The sequence below is a fragment of the Lactuca virosa genome, chromosome 3 (assembly GCF_052849685.1).
Source record: "Lactuca virosa cultivar CGN04683 chromosome 3, Lactuca_virosa_CGN04683_v6, whole genome shotgun sequence".
NCBI classification, from domain to species: domain Eukaryota; kingdom Viridiplantae; phylum Streptophyta; class Magnoliopsida; order Asterales; family Asteraceae; genus Lactuca; species Lactuca virosa.
The window spans coordinates 59,970,485-59,991,373 of NC_136428.1; the positions used below are offsets into that span (position 1 = coordinate 59,970,485).

Genomic DNA, 20,889 nt, shown 5'->3' on the forward strand with positions numbered 1-20,889 from the left:
TAATAAGTTATGTGTTTATGAATTTGTGTATATTAAAAGAGTGGAATATCTAGAAAAGAAGAGAGTAACAGAAAGAACATATAGGGAGAAGTGAAAGAGAAGCACTTAAAGCAACAAGGCAACTTTGAGACCCAGAATCAAGTGTAATTCTCTTGTCTGTCTTCACTCCCTCAAAGTAAAGAATATATATATCACTATTCACTACCCACATTTCACATTATATATATATATATATATATATATATATATATATATATATATATATATATATATATATATATATATATATATATATATATATATATAGTAGTTTTTACTGAAAGTTGTTGTCAAAATACATGATATACAAATAAATAATTGGTAAAAAGGTAAAGTTGCAGTCTTTGTATCGAAGACTGGAAACACGTCTCTTACCCCACCCCACCACCCAACCTCAACTTTCTCTCTCTACTTGATTTAATTTCTCAAAAATTGCATGTCTTGGTCACAACTCAAAACCCAATATTTATTTCCAAATCTCACATGCTTAAACTCTAAAAAAACTCAAAACCCCCCATTTTTTGTGCTCAAATCATCAATACCTGAGCTATTTAATTACTTGTCGCCTTGAAGTTGTTGTTGTCAGAGCATAGAAATCAAGGTATAGAATTAGAATAGAAACTTTTGGAGAGAGAGTGTGTGTGTGTATCACATCACAAGTGGGATTTTGTTTATGTTTTTTAAAAACATCATTTGAAGCTTTGAAATTGGCGTTATAGAGTGAATTGGGAAGCTCTTTAGAATGGCTAATGCTCATTGGGACAAACACAGAAGAAGCTTGTTTTTGTTTTGATTATAGAAGGAGACAAGAAGAAGGCTAATGTAGAAGAAAAGAAAAGCAGAAAAAACAAATACAAGGAAACAGATTTGTTTGAATAAACGCAAGTACATACGACGATGGATTTCAGTTATAACTTTCAGATTCTTCCAATCATTTCCTCCTTTGTTTTCTTCCTCCTGCTGTGTTCCAGTGTTTTCTCAGCCATGTCAGCGGCGCAATTTGAAGATTTCCGGCGAATGAATCAAACTTTCCGCCCAGGGGAAGAGTCAAAGAAAATGAGATTGATCAGAACCCATCTAATGAAAATCAACAAACCTTCTGTCAAATCAATTGAGGTAACTCTTTAGATGATTGCCATAAACACCCATGCTTAATTAGTTCATCGTCAAAAATCATACAATCACTTCACATTTTCTCCCCCTGTTTTTGCGTGTTCTTCAAACTTCTCCTGATTTTCTTCCATTTCAACTCATTTCGATGCAGAGTCCAGATGGAGATGTAATGGATTGCGTTTTGGTTCATCATCAGCCAGCTTTTGATCATCCTGTGCTGAAAGGAACAAAGCCATTTGTGGGTTTCACATTTTCGTCTAGAAAATTACAAAATTCATTATTTTTCTCCTTTTTACTTAATTTATCTTGGTAATTTTTGTAAAATTAGGACCCACCGGAGAGACCAGATGGGTATAATCATGCAGGAACGGAGTCGGAAAACTATCAGCTATGGAGTTTATCCGGCGAATCCTGCCCGGAGGGAACAATTCCGATCCGAAGAACAACAGAAAGAGATATTTTACGTGCAAATTCTATTCAAAGATTCGGTAGAAAAATTCCAAAACCAGTCAGAAGAGATTCTTCTAATGGTGGCCATGAGGTATTTAAAATCTTCCGAAACCAATTAAAAGTGGATGCTTTTATGCTTTGCGTCCATTGATGCATATATATTATGAATGGATATAGAAATTTTGGTCGCTAAAAGTAAAAAATTCGTTGCTAAAAATGTACAGCATGCAGTTGGATATGTAAGTGGAGAAGAGTACTATGGAGCAAAAGCAAGTATAAACGTATGGGATCCAAAGGTGACGGATCGATTTGAGTTCAGTCTGTCGCAAATGTGGGTTATTTCTGGTTCGTTTGGTGATGATCTTAACACCATTGAAGCAGGTTGGCAGGTATTTCTTTTATTCACAAATCAAATATTGAAATTTTGTACAAGTATAATACTTTTTAAATTCATATGAATTTTTTTCAGTTTTTTTAGTGTATTTCTAAATTGACTTCTGAAAACAATTATATCACATGATAATTTAAAATATTAGTCATTTATAAAGAGCAAATTACCTTGAGAACTTATGGAAACACGGTTTACTTCCTTTTTAAGTAATAACAAAGCCAAAAAGTCAGTAAATCACATGGAGTTTATAAGTTAATTGGAACATCTTTAGGCGGTAATTAAAAGTTAGGATTGTTTGATATAATTCTATCATACTTAGACACATTTAATTCGGTCCTAACTTCTCTCATCTACCTCTTCCAATATAACAACACCATTAAAAAATTTGATAAAGTTATTTAATTACATCAAATACAAAGTTTTTGGTTTTATTATTACACCAAACACATTTTTTTTTACAAAAAATTTGCAAATGACGTAGCACTCTGTTTTCGAACCATCTAATAAAAGTGGTTCAAATTCTTTTGTTAATAGGTTAGCCCAGAGCTCTATGGAGACAACTATCCTAGATTCTTCACTTATTGGACAGTAAGTTATTTAATTTTTTTAGCTAGTTTGTGATAAAATGTATTTATTTATTTCATTTGGTATATATTTAATATTTAATATTAATTAATTGTAGACGGATGCATATCAAGCTACAGGATGTTATAATCTGCTATGTTCGGGTTTTGTTCAAACGAATAACAAGATTGCAATTGGAGCTGCTATATCCCCAACATCGTCGTATAATGGTGGACAGTTTGATATTAGCTTATTGATATGGAAGGTAAATCTTTTAATTAGTTTGGAAAAACAATTTCTAAGAAATCAAAATAATAAAAATAAAAAACTAATTTTTCTATTATGGGAAGTTAAACAAAATTAGAAGAAAAACAGTTATCGTATGAAACGTATATGTATGAAAAAGAGGGTTTATGAAGTTGTTTAAACTTTAATTCTAGGATATACATTTTTTATAACATTATAGTAAACCATTTTTTTTGCATAAAATAAATGTTAAACAAATATAAATGCAAAAAAGCAAAAGGTAAAAAGAAGGAAGAATCATTTGGTTTCTTTAAGGGTGAGAGTGTCATCATATATTTTCAAAGTAGTCTTGCATTGTACACCATGGAGAAATTATTTCCTAAGCTTTTTCTAAAATATATTAATATTTGTGCATCACTTAAAAGGCAAGACTACTTGAACGCTATTTTGGTAAAAAAATTTTACCAATTCTTATTTGAAGTTACTATAAAATATAAACGTTTTCCATCTTACAATTATTCCTTACTCGATATTGATTTTGATATCCTTGTTTTCTTTGTTATTTATAGACATTTTTGTATATCTATGTTAATGGTCAAACTCTTTTAAGTATTAAAAAAAAATACATCATATTTGAAAAGCTTTTACATATTAGGAAAAAAACAACTTTAATTCAAATCAAATTTTTGTTTAAAAAAAAATTGTTTTGAATTCACTTTTCTTTTTTCTCCAACTCCCTTTAATTTTGATTTTTCACGTTTATCACATTTTGATTAATTCGCCTAAGTTATTAATTGTTTAAAATAAATATAATTATTTTTACTAAAATACAATATTAAAGAAATCTCTTCCAGACGGTTTAAACGATATCAATATCGAAAATTAAAAAATACAAGCATCATATAAGACATGCTATGTTTCATCTTAATTTTGTTTCTTTGACAAACCATGTATTGAATATTAATCAATTTTTTTTCTTTTTCTCGTACCTTATTTCAAATATTATAGTTTAATGATGTTCAAGTTAATATTCATTTTTGAAACTTTGAAATTATCTTAGAAACCCTCAATTGAGGAGTATATTTTATAAAGCAGTATAAAAAGAAGAAAAATATAAATATTAACTGTAACGTTGGATTTTCAAATGGTTATCGTATAGTTAGAGTAGAAGAAATGTGCAATAATAAGATTTTTTTTTCAAAATAAAGATTAACGGAAAATTAACAATGGAGTCGAACAAACCGTTTAAAACGTTTGTCATTGGAGATGAAGCTAATATTTAATTTTCTATATGATTTTGGCTGACGACTCTCTCAAACAAACTAAAAAATGTTTGGTATATACATGTAATTAAACAATATTCCTTATGTGCTTTTTGTAGGATCCGAAGCATGGAAATTGGTGGCTTGAATTCGGATCTGGGGTCTTAGTTGGGTATTGGCCGGCCGATCTTTTCACTCACCTTCGAGATCACGCAAGTATGGTTCAATTCGGGGGTGAAGTTGTGAATAGTCAAGCCTCAGGTTCTCATACCTCAACAGAAATGGGAAGTGGACATTTCTCTGGTGAAGGGTTTGGGAAAGCTTCATATTTTAGGAACATGCAAGTTGTCGATTGGGATAATAGTTTAATCCCATTGTCTAATTTGAAAGTATTAGCTGATAATCCGAACTGTTACGATATTAGAGGTGGGATTAATAATGTTTGGGGTAATTATATTTATTATGGTGGACCAGGTAAAAACCCGAGATGTCCCTAAATGGGGCCGAGTTTTTATTGAGTACAAATACACAGATGAAATTTTTATAGCAAGCTTCATTGTTTTACTTCGATTTGGTGATCAGGTCTCTTTTCATGTGGGTTATTCTTTTAATCTTTGAGGTTTTTATAGATTGAACAAATCTTGTAAATTAGCAATTTTGAGTTTAAATGATCAACATGTTATGGCTTGTGATGGCTTGTGATGTTATTTTCCACTTGTTTGTATTTAGTTTATGCATTTCATTCTTATAACTTATAGCAAGGTACACAATAGCCATTCTGACTTGGCTGTCACGCAGGCCTAAAAGTCCGACCTAATCAAAGTTTGGTCAACCCAAGCTTGGGAAAGGCCCGATTCATTTCAATTTTTTTTCTTTGTAAAAGTGTCATTGTAGTTAATTTGCTTATATAACATCATACTTCCATCTATAATGCATAGATATATGAAATAGAAAAAAAAATGAGAGTATGATACTATAATGCAAATATCGGTGATAAAATACTGCGATTTCTTGCATATAGGTCATTGTATTATATATTATAATGTACCAAAATGATGTTTTGAGCTCACTATAACAAATAACAAGAGTATATTAATCTATATGTAACATATGATAATTCCTAAAAATATTTTACAGGTTAAAATTAATTTATATATCGAGTATAAAACAACCTCTAAACCTTTATATGTTCATTTAAAAGCATCATAGTGACTAAACTTAGTGTATGTTCCATTTAAAGCAACCTCTAAACCTTCTTATATATTCATTTTTTATGGCGGCTCTTAAACTTAATTTTTAAAAATAAATTGTAAAAGATTTTGACCCAATCCAACCCAACCCAACCTAAGTAGACCCATAAAAATCTAAATAAAGAACAGTTAAGGCTCAAGCACATCCCTTTAAGTATCACCAAAGAGCAACCCAAAAGCCATGCCCGATGGCCTATTAATCCCCGCTTGGAAGCCGGGACGAGCCTGGTCTAAAGACATGGGATCTATATGTACCTCTAACTTATAGAGTAAATTACATAAAATGTCCTTGTGGTTTTCAAAATATATCAGGTCTAGTCCATGAGATTTAATTTTGTAGTTTTTGCCCCCATTTAGTTTCCTTGTTACACATTTCGTCCATTTTGTAACCACTTCTAGCCCCCACCCGCTAAGCCTCATCATGTGCTTTGCACATAAGGGTATATTAGTATTTTCCATGCCTCTTTCTCAAATTTGGTCGATAAAAAAGGATGCGATTGTGGGTTTTTCTCTAATTCCTCATTCTCCTATAAAGTATCTCTCATGATAAAGGATATAATTTTATGCATGTAATTGATATGTTGGATACAGACCTCCTAAACCATAAATAATCTCGATAATAGATTTATTCATCCTCCCAAGTGGTAATATTAAAGCTTTTTTGAGTTTGTTTGGTAGAGTACTTCTAATTAATGTTTTCTTCATCTTATGAAACTAAATATGGGTTTTTTTGGTTGGTATGATACTTGGATATGTTCAAGGGTAGTGTATTCTTGTATTGCTATGTTTTTTTAATGCCCTAGAAGCTTAAAATATTTTTCTTGTTGTACAAAAACCAAAAACTCAAGCATTTCATAAAGAATGTTTGGGTGCTTGTTATTATGTTGGGTATGTCGATGGAGTTTACATAGTTGGTGTTGGTGTACTGTTATTTAGAATGCTAAAGAATAGTAGACATTGGTATGCTGTTCAAATGGAATGAGGTTTGGATGTTTGTTCTAGAAAAGTTTATGGTACCTTGAATGATCTTTTATATGGGAAGTAAATACACATATGTTTCAATAAATAACTAAAGTGATATGTATGCCTTTTTTAGTAATGGTAGTTTAATGATTTGTAAACTTGCATCAAGGTTCATGTGTACTTGTCTAACTCTAATTAATAAAACCAAATAACTTAACGAATCCTGATAAAAGTAGTTTAAACCTTCAACAATTGCGACTAACATATCCAATCCATTAAGTCACCATAATTGACATCACTAAAATTAAACAGAAACCAATCATGAAGCGAAACAATTTACACCAAATAAAATATTCCATTACATAGCAAACCATAATTGACTAGAGTAAATGTCAAGACACATCCATTACTTACGAAATTATGTGCAATTGTTCCAAGATATTACTCCCTAATACGACATAACTGAAACATGTTAATGACATCATTTGTCAAGTTCACACATTGTTGTCCTCTTCCCACCTACAACCGAATGAATTGTATTCTTTCCAAATACATTTAAAGATACAACTACCATACATATCCAGTATCTAGTATTGTTTCCTTTGTAGTTAGAGTTTATGCTCTTCTAGACAACTTATTATCTTTAACCATTCATTGAATACAATGCTCATAATTTTTATAATTTCATATTCGGGCCTTCCTAATCTATTTGTGATACTAAGGTGGTAGTAGTTCAGAAATTACTTATGGACCACATGTTTTGACCTTTAATTGGATCTATCTTGAAGACATACATACCTTCTCATAATGTAGCCAATAACATTTATAAACCTAATTTTTTAGATCATCAACTTCTTCATAACTAAGAGTCATATCCTAATTAACAACTACAATATCCCTCGGCCCGATCATCCAATTCACTCCAACAGACAGACATGGTCTTCCTCCAGTTGCCCCCACCCAAGAGGCCTGCAGTCAATTTCTCTTCTCGTTCTCATCAAACAAAAGACAGTCAAACCACTGTCTTCGTTCCTCACCCTCCTTCCAATCAAATCTCTTCTAAGGTGCCCGGAGTCACCCGCCTGGTTACCTGTCCTTACGAAGGAGTAATCTCTAAATCCCTCCAACTTTTCAAGGTATTTCTATCAACTTCAACCTTTTACATGAACATCTTATTTCCTTAACATCCACAACACATTGGTCTCCCAAGGATTTGGTTTGTACATCATTTTTTATTAAACAGTTCGAGTTTTGATATTGTCCAAAATCTTTGATGATGTTGGCATCAATGGTTTTCTATGCATTTTCCAAACACTTCATCATGTATTACCTAATTTCTACCAATATCATGATGATTGGTTTGTCTCTCCCATCTACTAATTTTCTATTAAACACCTCACACATATTGTTTAAAAGTACATCTATATTTGTTCTACCTGGAAAATATGACCTTGACGAGTGTTGTGGCGGGATCTATTTCAACCAATCATAAGCATCATTTTAAGTGATACCTAAATTCTTCTGTAGCATTACTAAAATATTGCATATTACATGTTGATGCACACTTTAATAACATGACTTTGTAAAATGTTCCCTTAATGAAATCTTTATATTCTAATCTATGTACCTTAAGAAATATATATGCTCAACACTAAGGAATAATTTATCTATGGTTGGAATGACACTATATATCAAACCATATATTTCAAACATAATAAGATATATGTGCTAAAAGTATAAATTAAGCAACATAAAAATAAATGTACCTTCTGTTTTTATGTCACAAATATGAAGTTTGAGTTGGCTTAAATGTCAAGATCATCACTCAAGCATTCCAAGACCCATTTCCATGAGTCAAATAATTTCACTTTCAATACTAGCATATAATATGTGATACGTACCATTATTAAGATACATACCAACTGCAGTTAAAATTTGCCCATAAAAAGTTCCATTTATAAAATCTCCATAAAATTCAGGCAACTCCTGATGATATGCTTTGAACCAAATAATCACATGGTCTAAGCATATGTAAATACTTTAAATATTTTTGTAGTTGATCTATGATTGGTGAAGATTCAACTTCCAAGTTCACTATTGTTCTTAGATTGGTACTCTGCAATTCCAAGATGTAATCTTTACGTATCCCATATTACGCTCTGTAATCCCCCTTACTGATTCTAATCATTTTTCTTTTTTTAGTTGTCTTTACCCTCGAAATAACAAGATCAAACTTCTTTTGCAACTGTTCCCGAAGTTCCCTAATAGGAATTTCAGGTTTCCTTTGATCTGGTTTATAATTTGTTGATATAGAAAAGAAACGGTACAAGATTGTATATTTCTTGATTAACAACGATAATGATCTTTCACAAATGTCTTAAAATGCCTACTTTTGATCCTCATTACATTTTGAAATATATTTTACCTAGGGACACTGAGTTTTCTTACTATTTAACATTTTGTCGTTAGTTTGTTACTAATAGTATCTGACCCACTTGGTTGGGTAGTTCTAACCACAAGTTTATTACCATAACATAATGCCCTGCCCTAACTCTCACTTTATCATTTTCTTGTAATTTCAAATTACTCCTGGACTATAATGGATCATAATCAACACTTTTACTTGTTTAGTTGTTATAAATGTTTGGCCTAAATAAAAAGGATACTTGTCCATATACTCCTAAATCTAATATACTCTTAAACTACACTTAATTCCACATAAGTATATATCCGAGACCGAACTTGAACCCTTTGGTACCCATATTCTGTTTATCTCACTTTCTTCAAAGCCTTCAACATGTTCCTTCTTTTGCTCTACATCTATCATTACTATAAAAGTCAGTGTCAAAGTCCTCATGGTCAATTCCTTCAAACATACTTGTTAGTCAAAACTTCCTATTTAGCAACATCTTCAACATTTGTGTAAGACCAACCCATTTTGCTTCACTATTTATTATGAGAATAAAGTATCCTATGTCTACTTCAAACTATATTTTGAAAGATGAATAACAATTTGTCAGCAAATATATCAAGTCCTTATGGTTAAATACAAATAATCTTTTCTCTTTTTTCCATTAAAAATATGAATTATGTTTTGTACTCAAAGTTGATGATTTAAATGCATAAATGATAATTTAAAAACTCTTGTCACATAAATGTTATATTAAATGTATTTTGGCAATCAACAATCATTTTTAAGTTTGATCTAGGATCACTTGAATTGAGTCGGTGTATTATTAAACTGATAGATTTTGATTATGGAATCAAGTTTCTACTACCTAAGATTAATTTTTTTATGTATTAGAATAGGTTGTATATTTGTAAAAACTCGATTGATGTCCACCTTGAGTTGCATTGCATGTGATTTAATTTAACTTAGTGAAAAAGACTCTAAATATCTGGGAAGAAGTGGAGTTAGACAAATTATTTAAATACCAAATGACATCAAGCCTAATGGTAGGAGGTATTTGAAAAATATGTTTTTATTAAAGGGTTGATGGTTTAAATCTCATATGGTAAACAAATATATAGTTTATGAGTATAATTTAAAAGTTGTATGTTAGTTATTCTAAAAAAAATACAAATTTATCAAATAACTATAAATCGTGGATTCTTCCACATACAATTTTCATATATTTAATTTTAATTATGATTTTTCTTATTTGCATATTTTGTTTGTGAATAGAAACCACCAAGAATCGAAAGAAAAAAAAAAGTCAAAAACAAGGAAAATGTGTATCCCTCCTTTCTACCTTTTGCATATCGTATTATACTATCATAAAATTAAATTTGTTAATTTAAGTCATACCAAAATTATATTATTAAAAAGAATACGAAAAATCACACGTAAAGTACATACTGAATGTAAAAAGAGTTTTACTTGGCCACTTTATTATGATTCAAAAGTCCTAGTTTATTTACATGGTTATTCTTCTTTAATTTCATATCACATTTTACCCACTCGAACAAAAGTTTAACATTGCAACTAACTTACTCTTACTTATTTAACACGTTGAACTCGATTTTAATATTATTATCGGTTTCCACGTTTAAATTTTAGTTTGATAAATTAAGAACAAGATAAGGTTATCTTAACTCAATATAACCAAATGATTATATAAATAAACTTTATGTTACAATAAATGTTCAAACGATATTTCGAATCATAGTAAAGTGTCGAACAAAATATTTTGGTCAAATACAAAAGAAGTTTTATAATTTATCAACAAAGCGATCAACTAATTTTAGACTTATGTATTATGAATTCAAATTGAAATGGACAAAAAAACAGAAAGGTTTCAAAAGTATTTATTAATATAATTGTTAAAATATTAATATATGATAAATAATGTTTTTTATTCAATTATATAAATGAAAATGGTCCAAAACTTTATATTCTAAAAAACCATTAATCAAAGCTGGTTGGCATTTTAAAAACAATGAAAGAAAGACAGGGAAAAAAAATAAGGGTAAACATGTAAAGTGTTAGCTTCTTAATACATTAAGTCATGTTTTTTACATACTTTATTTAGTCATTTTATCCGGATAAAATTACAAATTAACAACTATGTATAGTTACTCATATTGAATGTTGAACCGTCTATTAATTCAAACAAAGTAGTCCCTAACTCACATATAGATGTGGCATACAAAAAATTTCAAAGTACATAAAACAAATGGTAATGTAATTTTAATATTTTAGAGTGCACGCACACATACATACTTACTAAAATGACAAATTTCGACATGTTAGAAGAAGAGACATTGGAGAAAAAGATGATGATGAATCTTTTGACAACAACTTTCAACTGCCTTCAATTTTTTCTAGCATAGAGGAAACAAACATGATCAACGACAACAAGTGGATTGTGTCACAATTAGTTAGAAAAATTTATTTTACACAAGAGATGTGAAAAGATTCGTTCAATGATAAAGAACTTATTACAACTATCAAGCTCCACAACATTAGGACACATAAAAATCTTGAGGTCATAGAGACATGTCCAACTTTATGGACCATAAGATGCAAGTTAAATTTATAATTTGGTTGAAAATGATAGTGTCGTGCAAGTAAACGAAAACGAAATGAATATTTTGAAATTACAAAGTGTGTTGGTCCACATACTTGTTTACACAATAATACTTCTCTAGACCATCCAAACCCAGATGCAAGATTGATCGATTCAGGAAACAAAACATCTTATAAAAGAGCAACCTTCAATTAGTAAGCATGCTTTAAGAGTTGAAATCTACTATAATAAATGAAGATAATTTTGTCACATGTTAATCCCTAATTAGTTTTGACACTTGTCATTTTGTGATATTTTTTAAATAAATAATATCCACATGTCAATTTATAGTTTTTTTTTTCAATTTTTAAAATTAAAAAGCCACATAATCTTATACTTATATATATAAAGTATCAAATGTAATAAATATTACAATAAATTGCAATTAATATGTTTCTTCATTCCTTATTTCAAAATTTTATTTTAAAAAATACTTATTGTTTACATTTTAATATTTTATTTTATTTAATCAATCTGTGTAATACATGGGTTTTACACATAGTAGTTGATAATTTAGGCTATACTCCATACAAAAAGATTTCGGGCGAAAAGCAAAAGACAATTGAGCATGTATCTGCCAACCGGGAAGAATCTTATGTTGGTTCACCGAAATTTCTAGACACACTTTAAAAGTGCAATATGTGACTATAATCTAATGATGTGTTTTAAGATCAACCAATGTGGAACAGATGGAATTTAATATGTTTTTGGATTTTTGCTACTTATATTAAAGAGTTTGCATATTTTTGGTCGATGATTAGCATTAATGGTCAATATTTGTATGGTAAGTACTAGGGAACACTAATAATTGCAATGGGAGTTGATGGTAATAGTCATATTTTGCCATTACTATTTACTATTTTAGAAAAATACATCTTATGATAGTTGATTTGATTTCTTTCTTATATCAAGAATCATGTGTTCAAAATCATGAAAGCATTTGTTTAATATAGACAAAACTTCAAAAATGGTCCCTATGGTTTCCGAAAATATCAAGTTTAGTCCTTAAGTTCAAAAAACCTCACGGATCGTCCCTGTGGTTTCAAAACTTTTAACATTTGGTCCTTCCGGCTCACTCCGTTAAATTTTGGCCGTTAAGTAAAGGGCATTTCTGTCTTTTCACTACCACAGGGACTATTTATGAAGTTTTGCCTTATTTATAAAAATATATATATTTAATATTAAAGGTCTCTCTCTCTCTCTCTCTCTCTCTCTCTCTCTCTCTCTCTCTCTCTCGTTTTCTTTCCCGTCTCACGAACATCACAAGGAAACCAAATATCCACCCACTGCTATTTCCCTCTCGTTCGTATCTCACCGGCCGACCAAATTCAGGATTATATTGAATGATCAATGATAATCGGACTCGACCAAACTAAATTAATTGGTTGATTTTGGTGCTGAGAGAAGGTAATTTTGCTTAAAAACCAAAAGTTTGAGTCGACGATTTCCCTCTCGTTCTGTATTCAAGTTTGATTATGCAGGAGGTAAACATCCTCCTGCGTCTTTTTCGTTCTCAGGTTATCGCACCAGAGAAAAAAAAAGAAACCGATTTTTGTGGCTTCGAATGTGGAACTCGACTGGAGTTTATTATTTACGAAGGGTTTAGGAGGACTTATGGTGGTGGAGTAGCAGCAGCCGCACAGGTGGTGATGGCGGTGATTTGGAACAACGATGGGGGTGACAGGAGGCCACTCTGGTGGTCTTCTGATGCCCTGTTCTTGCTTGATCCATTTTATTTTATTTTTTTGTTGCATGATTAAATTGAATGTACACAGGAGGTGGCGTTGGGCAGTAGGAGACTGCTTCGGTGGCCTTCTGCTTCTTCTTTCTTGCTTAAAATTGCTAGTGAAAACAAACGGGATGAGGGAGAGAGTTGTGGTTATCGAAAACAGCAGCAACAAAGGGTTGAGGATGTGCTCTCCGGTGGTAGCAGTGAAGGGTGGGGTGGTGGCAGTTTGGTGGCAGCAAGGTGGATGCCACCTCTTTCCTTCCTTTTTCTGGGCAGTAACAGATGAGAGGGAGATGTGAGGTGGTGTTTGGGGTGACGTTTTTTATCAGAAGAGGGAGGTATAAGGGTGGTTTTGGGTGGTGGGTTATGGTGGTTTCTTGGTTGGAGAGAGAGAGAGAGAGAGAGAGAGAGAGAGAGAGAGAGAGATGGGTGGGTGGGTGGGCCCCCTTTATATTAAATAAATATATATATATATATATATATATATATATATATATATATATATATATATATATATTAAATAAGACAAAACTTCATAAATGGTCCCTATAGTAGTGAAATGACCGAAATGCCCTTCACTTAACGGCCAAAAGCTAACGGAGTTAACGAAAAGGACCATTTGTTAAAAGTTTTGAAACCACAGGGACGATCCGTGAGGTTTTTTGAACTTAGGGACTAAACTTGATATTTTCGGAAACCACAGGGACCATTTTTGAAGTTTTGTCTTTAATATATGATCGTTATAGTGGAATCCTAAAGGTAGTCAATAACTATGGATCTCCATGGTTAGAGCCACATGGTTTTCTTAGGTATTGTTACAAATCCTATTTATGAAATTTTGTATAACTTTTTCATAGTTATTATTTATAATTCACATGATTTTGTTTATTTAATAGTTGATGTGTATGGAAATTTATCAATAACTTTTATGACAAGTTTCATAATTCAAAATTGAAAGATTGGCTTATCGTGCCAAGAATCAAAATCAAGTTCGAAAACTCAACACCTTAAAAGAAATTGGGATGCTAAATCCACAAAGCTCAACAATGGTTGGAGAGATATCCACTTCATAGATGGAAAATTGCACTTAAAGGTAGGATGAGATATGGGTTGCTCAGAACAAATTTGTCATAAATTTTTAACAATGTACTTAAAGATGCTTGTTTTTTAGCAATCACATCTTGTGTCCATCTTACCTTCTATAGATTGGTGCACTATTTGAGGTGGAACGTCCTTTAGGATTTACTGCACGCGTTAATGGAGATGGTGATCGGAATCTCACAATTGATTTCATAAATTTTGATTACCATGTTTATTTACAAGCACCAAAATGGGATTTACATTTATTATATGATATGATTTATCATTGGTTTTTATGATGGTTGAAACATGTTTTGTTAGATTTATCATAATATTTGATATAACTAACTCCAACGAGTTTTATTAATCATAGAAATGACTAAACCTAATATGTAAGCTAGGTTGTTTTAATATTGTTATTTAGATCGATCGATTGGATTCTTATAGGATTAAATCGTGAGATGGTTTGATCACTTGACTATCTAATGGGGGATATTCATGCATTAAGCAACACAACTTTTTCATCATACCATGTTATGGTATATGATCTATTTATTTGACTACTATTATGTTATATACAAGATATATCTACTGATGCTCGTAAGAACGCAAAAGTCTTTTTATGTAGATATTAATGTCTAATATGTTATTAATCAATAATTATATTATTTTTTATTTTTATGGATTTATGTTTTTTGAAAAAGAAAAAAAAAACATACTAAAATTTATACTTTTATGTTCTACAAATAAACATAGATATTGATATGCAAGTTTTAGCATTTTATTTATGTTGATTTTTTCTTTTTAGGACCTTTTTTTACAAAAGTAAATTAAACAGACTGTATTGTTCTTTATGGTGTTTTAATTTTTTGAAAAATAAAAAACAAATATATAAATATTTATAATTTTTGAAAACAAAATATAAACATTCATATTTATATATAAAATACAAGTATTCGGTGTTTGAAATTGGTTATTTAAAGTGTTTATTGATTTATTCAAGTTTAAGACCGGTAATAAAAAGTTTTAGTGTTTGGTTAAAAAGATTTCATAAAACTTAAATAATGAGTTTTTGATAAGTCACTTCCTAGTTACTTATTTAACGAGTTTTTAATAAGTTGTTTCATTATTATACATCAAATAAGAGTGCCAAAAACTAAAAATAACTTATCAACTTAAATGGTTTTGATACTTGATAAGTTAATCCAAATATTTTTTTAAACTTTGATTTAATACATAAATAAACTAATAAATACTTTTATAAATAAACATAAGTTATACCAAGCACTCACAAAACTTATCGTCTTATGTGATTCACAAATTCAACCAAATTTGATGCCTTTTCCCATTCAACACAAAAAAAAAAAAAAAAAAAAGTCATAATTTCTTCTTCATCACACCATCTATGGGCTTAGGCCCATTATGTTGCAACCTTTAAAATTTATATGTATCAAGTTTAAATTTTGCTTTGAACTTGTTTCAGCATTCAGCTACAGACTATAATTTCATAGCTTAAAATTTTGGTAGCAACGTTTTATATTATATGGCATCCTAATTCCTATATATGTATATAGAACACTAGGTTATAACCCGTGACCACCACGGATGAGAAAGAAAAAAAATATTTGTAAAGATAAATGTTTTGTCTGTAAGTTCATATTATATAATGATTGATTGAAACTATGAAAGTATAGTAATTTACACATCCGATGAACAATTTGTATTTGTGGATATATTAGAAAGTTATGATCTTATACAATCCATTATAAATTTGAATATATATTAAAAAAGAAACATAAACAATCATGTAAATGACGTTACATGGCATTTAAAAACTATTATGATATAAGAAAAATAAATAAACACAAAAAATTACGAATTAAAATGGTGAGTTAATGGTAATTTAATTAATAAAATAATTGATATAAATAATAAAAGTATACATTGTTTTTATAAATTTTTAAAAACTTCTTTATATACAATATCGAACTTCAAAATGGATAAAAATCCTTATATCTGTTAATAATTAAAGTGATACAAATAGACAATGGTCATCACAAGTTAATTCCTAGTTTTTTTTAACAACACAAGTAATGTGTTGGTTAAAATGAATAACTTGAGCACCGGATATATTTTGAGAAAATGATGTGGTATAGTTTTTTTTGGATTTTCGATTATCCAAGTATAACTTTCTATTTTATCTTCTCTCTCTAATGTATGTGTCCTCTATGTTCTTGTTTGATAAATAATAAAAAATAATAAAGTAAAGTTAAAAATAAAATTAATAATTTTAGAGTAAGGGTTAGAGACAATTGGTATCTCCTAGAACTCGAATAATTGAGAAATTGAATAATAATAAAATAGTAAATAAAGGATAGTTCTAAGTCATAGTGATTAATAATTATCTTGAAACAATTAACAATTTACATATTTATGTTATTCGTCTTTAATAAATAATATTTAATATGTTTTGATGATATTTAGGACGTTTAAAAAAATTAATTAAAATGTTCACATGTATAATGATATAGTATAAATTAGATTGACTTATAGAATTGTTGACCATAATATATAAAATTATTATAAAATGGTATTTTAAAATTTAAATGACATTTTAAATTATTGTGAAAGACGTACTATATCACTAACCGTATACTAATAACCCTTCCGAGACACATACAGTAGCACAAAAACTACCCAATTTCTTGCAGAGACTGCATACCAGTAACCTTAAGGCAAATTCACTTCTTCGGCACACAGCATACCATCGTTTGTTCTATACTTTTCATGGAAAACTCAATCTTCGCCTCCATCAATTAAAGTCAGAAGCAGATAAATCACGCGATTTTATTCCAAACAAATTAGATTAAACACCTTTAGCTGGTGTCGACTGCAAATCAGGACCAAGGCTGTGAAATTGGAAGTGTTAATCCAAATACGACGCTAAGATTCAAGATATCCCTCAATCTATTGTTCACATTTCTTCATTATTGTAAGAAAATATAAATATTTACATATAATCACTTACCTGTTGAATATGTGTTGAATATGCAGGAATAATCTCTTTGAAGATGATAGCCAAAAGACGTTCTTAGGATGAAGACCGGGTGTATTTGAAATGATCAGGTACTCTGAAAATTTTCAGCAAATATAACTCTTCAATTTTGAAAATCGAAAATGCTATAAATTAGGAGATTATTCTTGATCGTTTTTATTCAAAATTAAAAAGAAATTTATTTTAATGATTTACTTCCATATTTTGTGTATACAATCTCATTTTACAAAGAAATTTTGTTTAAATTCAACTTAAACTATAAACGTAAATAACAAAATTGGAGATCAAAATGAAATACAAAAGAGAATAAGGATAAAAAATAGTAAGAAAAGTTAAATCCAATTATTCCCTTGTAAGAAAAAGCAAAAGGAAGTCATACAGTCTGTGTTGTCGATGAGCCCATTGAGAGTTGCACACATAGCTGAATCCAGCACAAGTGGACGCACATGTTTTGTATTTTGAGTTGGGGTTTTGGAAGCTAATATGGTCTTTTTTTTTTTTAATTAAAAGTATCATCGTTGAATTTCATGGTCTCTGGTAAGATATATTCAGAGACAATTCACTAAAAAAAAAAAAAAAATTATGTTTTAATGCAATGTTGGAATGAAAAGTAGGATTATTATATCTGGTGAAAGTGACATTTTGGTTTAACTTTTTAAAGTTAATTCCCAAACTGCCCTTCAACTATTTTTCCCCTAATAATTCAGATTTAAATTTGGTCATCCTGTTCTCTTTTGTTTATGATAAACGTGATGTTGTTCTGTTGGATCATATGATTATACTTCTAATCTAAAACATCTTCTCCATATTAATTATTTTCATACGAATTTCATTAAAATGAAATATATATGTTTGTGTTTACTTTCCCATTTAAATATTCGTTTTTATCAAATGTTTGTAGGAATTGGTTGGTGTGTTAATACATGAGAGTGTAAATGATCATTCATGTTGATAAAGTACAAAAAGTCAATTGCCCAGTTGTAGTAATACATGTAAGTCTCTTTTTTCGAGTTGTAGTAATATAGTTGTAGCCTACAACTTACTTACAACTATTTGCGTATTATAGCATCATAGTTCCGTACTTCTATATTACAAAGATTTGTTTTACTATTTTTTTCATTTAAGGCATTGTTTTAGTTAAAAAATCATTTTATAAAGTATAGGGCTATAATAGGAAATAATTTTATAAAGAATATGGCTCTAATAGGAAAAACTGAAAATGAAATAATAAAAAGTACTACAAATTTATATATGACGTCCCTAAGAAATAAGTAGAAATACCAAAACATGAAAAGGTAGTAGGGGTAATATGGTCTTTTTTTAATTTAAAAATGCTAAATTTGTATTAAATGTAATCATAATAACAAAACCACATTACATTTTTGGCCCTTTGAGTAAACAAATGGAAATAATAAAAAAACAAATAACATTTTAGTTGTATTGAATGGTGGAGTTTTGGTAACAACCATGAAAGGACCAAATTGCCCTATTTGCCATTTGTTCTTTTAATTGTACCAAACCATCCACTATTAGAGTAAAATAATAATTAATACCTAAATGATCCCTTCAAGTTGGGATGAATAAAAGTCACATGAAGAAAAATTAAAGAATTAAAAGTAGGTTGCTATAATACATGCTAAGTAAATTGTTAACAATTGTTGAGTATATATATATATATATATATATATATATATATATATATATATATATATATATATATATATATAGACACATAGTAACATATATAAAATTTAACAAAATCAATGTAAATTGACACACACTAACCGACGAACAGAAAAAAACATACAACAGTAAGCTAAGGGACATAAATGGTATTAGTTGTAGAATGCTACTACATGCCAAGTTCATTGTTGTAATGGTTATTAAGTGCAAAAAGTAGCCGAAAAATAGCATAAATTTTTTCCTGTAGCATAAATATTGTATTTTTTTTTTTTTGCTCTTCTTCATTCCACTATCATTGAATGCTTAGGTAGGACCTGGGTTTCTGACATTCTGATGTCCATACTATTTCTTTACATACAAGTGAAAATATCTAAGAAACGAAGGAATATACATGAAATCGATGATAGTTTTCTCTATTCTTGCTGCATTATCACTTCCGAAGACAAAACAGGAAAAATATATCTTCACATATTCATTTTCCCCATTTTTTCACTTATTATGTAAAAAAAATATTTATTTTAATTTACATCATTTTGTTATTTTCATTGATGGAAGTTTTGCAGGTAAGAATTGGGTTGTAGAAGACACCCATAATAAAAAAAAGGTTTAAAAATTCTGAGAATCAGTACAGGGACTGATCTATATATATATATATATATATATATATATATATATATATATATATATATATATATATATATATATATATATATATATAGATGCTAATAGACTTGGAAGTGGAACTCAAAGATTAGGTTTCCCAAAAGTGTTAGTAGGTTGTTAACAAATATTAGGTTGTTTAGAAAAGGGACAGAAACAGAAGTGTAAATGATCATAAACTGACATTATACTTTTTGTTTACCACATAAATAATCAAAGGAAGGTATTAGAAACACAAGGAGAATAAGAAAAAAAGATTGTACATCACATAAACTAACATCAGTGAACAATTTTTTGTTTTATACTAACCTGATGGATTCAAATGTATGAATGCAAATGGTAGTTTGCAGAGATGCATAAGAAGTATCGATAGCTCTGAAAATGTCAATAAAGAAAACTAATTTAGGGGATTGATTGCATTCCTATTATGTTGGAGTTATTTTTGGTAAAAGATAATGCGATTGAATTATCAGTAGCTGATATCATATCTTTATTCTTATTATATGTACAACATTGAAACGTAAATATAATGCTTTCAATGATAGAATGTTGGAGTATTAAAATTGATTTGTTGATTAATAGGAGATAAAGATGTCGATGTTTGACTACAAGCAATAGGCGGGAAAAGCAGGCAGAACATAGGTGTGGTAGTGACACGTGGCAAGAAGGTGGAGTAAAATGGTGACACGTGGCGTTTAAGGGAGGTTTTTATTAAGCATGTAGATGTAGATGTAGATGTAGATGTAGAAATGTATAACTTTTCCTTTTAAGACGTCTGTTTTGGGGTTATTTACTTGATATTCTAAGGAACGATAAAAAACAAAACTAATCCACTTTCGTTTTATATTGACAAAATTTCATAATTAGTCCTTGTGGTTTACAAAATATCACATTTTAAAGACTTCTTAGAAAAAAGTCACGTCACAGCGCCACTGATCCTTATGGTTTCAATTCATTACACGATTGGTCCCTGACCCTAACCCCATCACTTTTGTACCGTTGGTGTAGGAGTATTTTTGTTTTTTCATTTAGTTGCAGGAGTATTTTTGTCTTTTCATTTAGTTGTACACTAGACTATATAATTGGACCCCCACCTTTGTATCCTTCTACTTCTCCTTCCCTTCTTCCATTCTTCCCTCCCCACTCAATTTCTCTTCAAAAAAAGAAAGTGATGGTGATATTCCATTGTGGAAGGCTGACAGTATTGGTGACATCGTGGACTGAAAATATTAATTTCATCGGGATTCTTCTCTAGATCAATGTTCACTAACTTAATCATTTATCAAATAAGGTCATTCATTCGGTGATCAAACGGATAAATTAATAAATTAACTA

The 20,889-nt window shown here is 29.8% G+C and overlaps 1 protein-coding gene and 1 long non-coding RNA gene across 2 annotated transcripts; both read left to right on the plus strand.

The window, feature by feature from the left end:
- Positions 1 to 447: 447 nt before the first annotated feature.
- LOC145165798 (protein neprosin-like) lies at positions 448 to 4,615 on the plus strand. Its single transcript, XM_079084695.1, has 7 exons — positions 448 to 1,155; positions 1,304 to 1,390; positions 1,481 to 1,693; positions 1,827 to 1,991; positions 2,528 to 2,581; positions 2,676 to 2,822; positions 4,185 to 4,615. The coding sequence occupies exons 1-7, from the start codon at positions 937 to 939 to the stop codon at positions 4,560 to 4,562; spliced, it is 1,263 nt and encodes a 420-aa protein (XP_078940821.1). The 5' UTR covers positions 448 to 936; the 3' UTR covers positions 4,563 to 4,615.
- Positions 4,616 to 17,052: 12,437 nt separating this feature from the next.
- Positions 17,053 to 20,417, plus strand: LOC145162344 (uncharacterized). Its single transcript, XR_013739048.1, has 3 exons — positions 17,053 to 17,282; positions 18,113 to 18,203; positions 20,137 to 20,417. It is a non-coding gene; the product is annotated as an uncharacterized LOC145162344 (long non-coding RNA).
- The last annotated feature ends 472 nt before the right edge of the window (positions 20,418 to 20,889 follow it).

Excerpts from the sequence above, each read along its gene's own strand:
- LOC145165798 (XM_079084695.1), top strand. The coding sequence starts at position 937 with ATGGATTTCAGTTATAACTTTCAGATTCTTCCAATCATTTCCTCCTTT. Across the intron at positions 1,694-1,826 it reads CTTCTAATGGTGGCCATGAG|CATGCAGTTGGATATGTAAG; the intron begins GTATTTAAAATC and ends AAAAATGTACAG. Across the intron at positions 1,992-2,527 it reads CCATTGAAGCAGGTTGGCAG|GTTAGCCCAGAGCTCTATGG; the intron begins GTATTTCTTTTA and ends TTTTGTTAATAG.